Source organism: Gobio gobio, assembly GCF_949357685.1.
Source record: "Gobio gobio genome assembly, chromosome: 19".
Classification (NCBI taxonomy): Eukaryota; Metazoa; Chordata; class Actinopteri; order Cypriniformes; family Gobionidae; genus Gobio; species Gobio gobio.
In genome coordinates this window covers 33,285,034-33,291,858 of record NC_137112.1, presented here as the reverse complement: position 1 = coordinate 33,291,858, position 6,825 = coordinate 33,285,034, and the positions used below count along the sequence as shown (strand labels likewise).

Genomic DNA, 6,825 nt, shown 5'->3' with positions numbered 1-6,825 from the left:
AGCAGAACAATCTGCTGATATGTCTATCCCTCAAAGCCTTTCAGTCCAATTAAAAAAATGTTTTTACATTTTGAATAAGGTCTATAACACAAGAAAACTGATATGTTAAAAAACTAAATATATTTTATTCATCTTCTCAATCAACATAATATATGTTTTTTTTAAATGTAAAAAGCTGGAGAAAATGATTCAGGTTATATAATTTAAAATACATACTTTCACTTATATATTCACATACATTTAAACCTAAAATCTTGGTGTTGATTTAAAAAAAAAGTGCATGGATTGTGTCAGACATCTAAAAATACACATAAAAAATGCCAACACTGTAGGCACAATGCCTGCAAGTGTGCTACTTCCAGTTATGAAAATCGAGAAATACATCACACAGACTCATGAATACATGACTCTACATGTGCCAGACTGCCTTGAAGGTCTTGTCCTAATTTAAGTTTTTGCTTGTAGCATGTAACACCTCTTCAGTTAGCATCTCTTTCTCTCTCTTTCCATCCGCTGCACTGTAGCTGTGCCTCACTGCATGGAAACTTTCACCCCCCCATCCTTGACACTCACACACCCACATGCACACAAACACACACACCAGTGGGTGGAAGGGGAGGAGACTGTGTCTGGTAAGGTTGAGCTGTTTACAGTGTGGGTTTATAAAACAGCAGATGAGGGGGGTGTCCCTACAAAGAGGGAGCAGGGAGGAGAAACGGCAGACGAGGATAGGGAGAGTGACTGAGAGGATAGAGAGCGTCTGAGAGAGAGGGTCCGCATGCAGGACAGAGTGATAAAACAGCAGGCAGACGCTGGAGAGCTTCTTTTTTTTTACTTCCACCACTACAGCAAAGGAGATGCTTATGTGAGGAGAGCAAGTGATTGTGCATAGTAAGCAGAAGCTGTCTTCATTTCTATAGTAAGTACTACATTTTAATCATTTTTAAAAACTATTGTTTGCATTTGTGTATATATATATATTATTAAAATATATAGCAGATTAAAGTAAATTATATATATATATATATATATATATTACACACACACACACACACACACAGACATTTAAAGTACTTTAATTTGCTATATATTTTAATAATACACAGAGTCTCATATGTAACTGATTCAAATTACATTTAAAGATTTATGTCATTCTCAACATATACTATAAAAACATTACTTTTTTAAAACAGTTGTCTTGGGGGGGAAATGAAAAAAGAAAGTTTGTATTTAACAAATGAAGTCCACTGAAAACATATCTATTTATTTCAGGATAAAAGCTGGAATTGATAAGTGTCTGCATCTTAGAGTGTCTTGTCATGGATGACTCTAGGAAACCTACTGAATAGATCTCAGCGCTGCATCATGGTTCAGCAAAGAACCCACAAATACTTGTCAGTCATGGACAGCAATTCTACAAGAGAGGTGTTTGTGGGACTGGCGGCAGAAGATGATGCTGAGGTGTTTGGACATGTACCTTCTAACAAAGATCCCAACTGGTGCAAAACTCCAACTGGGCACATCAAAAGACCAATGAACGCTTTTATGGTCTGGTCCCAGATTGAGAGACGGAAGATTATGGAGCAGTGGCCTGACATGCACAACGCTGAGATTTCAAAGCGCCTCGGAAAGCGCTGGAAACTACTGCCCGATTATGAGAAGATACCCTTCATCAAAGAGGCTGAAAGATTGCGTCTAAAGCACATGGCTGACTATCCTGACTACAAGTACCGGCCAAGGAAGAAGAGCAAGTGCTCTACCCCTGTGAAACTTGGGGAGAAGTTGCCTATGAAATCCAGCAAGCCCCATTCAGGAAGATCTAGTGGGCTCTCCTGCAAAGGGCTAAAGATCAAACCTGCTTCTACCAAGCATAAAATGAACTTCAATGGCAATAAATACAAGAGCTACAGCGAGAGCATGAGTGATGACGACACGATGGATGTAAACTTAGAAAGTCCAGTGACTCTGCAAGACGATCACAACACGCCAAGTCAGTTTTTCCTTCACCAGCAGGCCACCGTTACCTCTGAGCACCAGCAACCAGCTCCTGAGCTCAGAGTGAAAGTGCCCATCTCTCAAACCAGCAGCATCCAGAGTGTCTCCTCGGACAGTGAGTGCCAGGCTCCCCCGGAGTCCACGATGAGCGAGCCACAAGGGTCGACATCTGGAAGATCCTCCACACCGACCTCAACCAGGTCCTCCTCTTTGGTGTCGTCAGCGTGTTCAGATGAGGAACTGGACGAGGAACTCTTGCATATCATTTCTAACAGTATGCCCATGGACAGCTCTGCTCTGGACAAGGACTTTGAAGCATTTCATGCTAACTCAGGATCCCATTTTGACTTCCCAGATTACTGCACTCCAGAGGTGAATGAAATGATTTCTGGGGACTTGCTCGTGCCCAGTATCTCAGACCTAGTGTTCACCTACTGAAGTTGAGTCCTCTGTATGGGGTTAGGCCTGCACAGCTGCCAATTTAAAAAAAATATTTTGTCCAAGTTGTACTTGGACAATTCCTTTTTCCACGTGTTTATTTTTCTCAATGAATCCCGTAAGTGCTATTGCTTTACTTTCCAAGCATGTGACATCTTGTTGGTTTAGCTAGGTTTTAGCTAACAGACACACGGGGCTTTGCAGAGCTGTTAGACATTCAGATCTTGTTCAACACTTCAGAGAGCAAGACATTCAGATCTTTTTCAACACTTCAGAGAGTAAGACATTTCGATCTTGTTCAACACTTCAGAGGAAGCTGGGTGTAATTCTTAGAGACAGAGGACTAAGTTTTACCAGCTGTTTTAAACTCATTGCTACTGTCTCTATGTATCTGATGGGCAGCAGTTAGAGGTGAAAATCTGTATTGATTTAAAGGGACATTTCACCCCAAAAATCGTTTACTCGCCTATATGGCTTACTTTCTTCACAAAACACAAAAGAAGATATTTTGAAGAATGTGTCAATTGTTTTTGTCCATATGTCCATAGTAAATGGGGACCAAAAGAACATTGGACACCATTGACTTACATTGTGTAAAGAAAAAAAGAGTCTTCAAATCTGACTTTCTTCAAAATATCTTCTTTTTTTTTGGTAAAGTAAATGGTGACAATTTTTGGGGGGCTGTGCAACCCCCTTAATATCCAGCACTGTAATTTTAATGACTGCTCATAATGTAAACTCTTAATCTTTAGTCATTCGAATATAAGAAGTTTCAATGTGCACACAAATAGAGGTCCACTGACAGTACAGACCGAGGTAGAAATGATGAAAAGGAAAAGATGACTGAAACCACGTATTAATACCTGCAGCACTTACAGCAAAGTATCAGTAACCTTGCGGAGGAAATCACTGCAGACACATAATTCATATCATATTTGTTAATTAGGTAATAGCACTTTCATCACCTTGCCATTGCCGCAGACGTTAAGACACACGTGTGATTTAAAGGCAGCTCTGCATCAGCCCTGCGTGCAGGTGTTTGTGTGTGTATGTGTGCGTCAATGTGTGCCTGAACTGTTTGGACTGTGGACAAAAGGGGGTTAAGGTTAGGGTTTGGGGGTTGGGATTGGTTCTTTCAGGGAACTGTGCATCTGTCCATGCAGGCAGCAGCTTTTATGCAGGGGTCGGACTCTGCGCTTACCGAGCGTCTGCCGGGGTGGGGAGGCGTGCGAGGGGGGGCTCTTGCACCGGTTCACTGAAATGCATGTCATGTCTGCAGTCTGGCTGCAGCTGCCTCGATCAGGGCCTGAAATCTGTGTCTGCCAGCTGGCCCCCATTGACTCTCTCAGGGATCGTTTGTCTAGGTCCTAGTGCCTCCCGTAGGTAATTCATCTGTGATGATCTGTGTGTGCGTGTGAGCGTCTCTTTCTCTCCCGGAGAAACCATCCCAAGCCAACCGAAGTGACAGAATGCCCCGATTTCTCAAAACAGGATCTGTCCTCTTTTCTTTCACCTACATGCTCTTATTAATTTCAGCTCAGTTGGTGCGCGGGAGACCGGCATTATTTACCTCCCACCAACAGTTGTCAGAGAAGGGACAACAAACCCTGCAGTTCATATCTTACATAAACTGTTAATCCTCGTCAATTCCCGACGTCCTGTGAAGATGCAGCAGCATGCTGTGCAAAGCGAAGGAACACAAAAGGAAGAGGACCTGATGTGTGTTTGCTCTTGGTTTAACCTCACTGTTTGGACTGTATAATGACTACTTTTGTCACACTGACCACAGAGGCATAAACAGTCTCCATCTTGCTGTGTTTCCTTATTGTAGGAAATAGTTGACTGAACTAGTTCAGTTCATATCACCAGTATTTTTTTCTAGACCATGATAGTGTGCAAGAATCTTAGTTTTATCAAGTGAATTTTAGATCGATGCCACATTCGGTGGTCAAACTACACATGCAATTCAGGTATCTCAACTGAAAAGGGAAATGGCGTTAAACACAAGAGGACCGATAGGAAAGATGGACACAGTTTGTGATACGAGGCCTTCATTCATAAAACACAAACATATGAGGATTTTCAATGTGTAAAAAACATTGCGTCAACATATATGTATAGCGCAGAAAGATTTAGTGCTTTAAACCCGAAGCGTTGGCATTTTAAGTGCTCTAAATTGTAGAAACTGTAGTAATAACGCAAGCAACAACGTCCGTTTCGTTATAAGTGAGGCAATGGATGGCATTACTTTTGTGATACAAAAATGTCATTTGTATTATGAAAAACCAAAATCAAGTTTGCATGTGTAATAAATAAGGATCTGTGAATAGGTCAAACAAAAGGCTTAGGCCTTCAACTATCATCAGGGAAATTATTTCAGGATAGCGATGCGTTCACTATTTTAGCAGATTCTGCACTACTGAAATTGTGAAATGGCTCGCCACACCTGAAGTAAACACACAGGAACGAGTCTTTGCATTAAGACGCATGTCAATCAAATCTGTCTCCATACACTCTTGAATAATATCAGGTCACACACTGAACCAATACCGTACCAAACACCAGCAGTCAGTTAAACGGACTCAGGACTAAAAATATCAGCCCACTGTGGATCTGCTTTGATTCAGCCATTAGTAAGATGCACTCCGTTTGGCCATTGTATGTCTTTGTTGATGAACTGCAAAAGAACTGTATGTAGCATCAAAGGTCAATCTGCAAAGTTGTACCTTTTTAAATATTAAATATTTGAAAATTCCACAATACTTCTGGGTGCATTTTTCAGCTGTAAATAAAACATTATTTAAATGTGTTTTAAAAATGGGCGTTTATATTTTACCAGTTCATTTTATCATTTGGTAATTGTTTTATTTTGATCTCATAGACGGTGACATTTATTTATTTATTTGATATTTTACTAAGAGCAACGGAAAATAGGAACGACACATCACAGATGGGCTCAGGCAAATTAGTGTCAGAGTGATAAATGCAGAAAGCTGTATATAACTGAAGCAGTGTAAAAATACCCATCTGGTCGGCACCTCCTACTTCTGGGCTGGGGATTAATGAACAGCATTCTGTGCGATAGAAAACCAAGGGCAATGCTAATTTCACACAGGCCAGACTCAGCTTTGCTCAACCTGTCATATGCGGAGCATGCGCTTCCTCATTTCCATGTCTGTTGGAAACCTTCTGCCAAAATCAGTGATTGCCACCAATGGAGTCTTATTACAAAACATGGGCCAGTGTTCCCTTTCAGGACTGTAGATTTCTCATGGCACTATGCTTATCTGTCACAGAAGACTCCACAAACCAACACAGTGGTTTGTACTGCAACAAAACCAAGCTCCTAACCAGATAATTCCCAATACTGCACTGTTTTTAGGCCAAGAGCTCATTTATAATCTCAGCATGGTGCTGTTTCAGCTATTACAGATTGTACTGTTAGGTGAGAAATCTCATGTCGGATCCCCTATGATCATCTTGGAATGTGAATATGCATTTACAAAATATCATCTACAAAATATGACCATGTTGCCTCAAATACATTATTTATAATTGGATGTCAACTTCTCTGACTGTTTCTAGGAAATAATACTAGGTTATTTTCCACTAGTTGTTTTAATTATTTTTTCTTTATGCATTTAGATGACTCAATGGTCGTAAAACCTACAACTTAAGATGTGATGTTTAATCCGTAGTATATCATGTTTTTTTTATTCTTGTGGTCTGGATGTTTCAACAGCAATCATTGTTATCCGGTATTATCATCCAGGTCTACCAAAGTCATGCGGTACATGATTATTCTCAATCAAAAGATTTTGTTGCCTTTACATGAATGAGAGCACAGAGTAACCTTCTAGCCAAAATAACCTTGAATTTGGTTACATGTCGTTTTTGCCAAAATTACTTGCGAGATGTATGATATTCGATCATGTAAGCAAAGTCAATAAGTGATTACAAGGTGTTTGGTTTCATTTCTTTGACATGTTCATGTTCTAGATGACTATAGGCTAGGATGACTCTAGATGACTCTATTCTTGGGCTACGTTTAGACGTCTATTACATTTTAACTGACAGCCCAAATTTTGCCTTGTTTTAGCCTAGACGTCAGGGCTGTGTTTGGATGGCTATTAGACGTCATTTAAACACAAAATTGCTTGCTGGGATGTGAGAAGTTTTTCCAACATTTCCAAGCTGCTCTTTTCCATACAGTGGAAGTGAATGTTGACCATTGCAGTCAAGCAATATTTAGAAGACTCTGAATGTAGCGCACAAACTATATGCACTACGCTTTTGATGGTTTTTGTTGTTTTTGGAGCTTGGCAGCCCCCTAGTCACCATTTACTTTCATTGTATGGACTAGAGCTGTGTGTACATTCTGCGTGGAACTTC

At 40.4% G+C, this 6,825-nt stretch overlaps 1 protein-coding gene across 1 annotated transcript; it reads left to right on the top strand.

Annotated features, from left to right (window-relative positions):
- The first annotated feature begins 672 nt into the window (after positions 1–672).
- On the top strand, positions 673–5,191 carry sox12 (SRY-box transcription factor 12). The gene is made up of 2 exons (XM_079844257.1): positions 673–919; positions 1,273–5,191. Exon 2 carries the CDS (start codon positions 1,324–1,326, stop codon positions 2,431–2,433), a length of 1,110 nt encoding a protein of 369 aa, XP_079700383.1. The 5' UTR covers positions 673–919; positions 1,273–1,323; the 3' UTR covers positions 2,434–5,191.
- Positions 5,192–6,825: the final 1,634 nt, after the last annotated feature.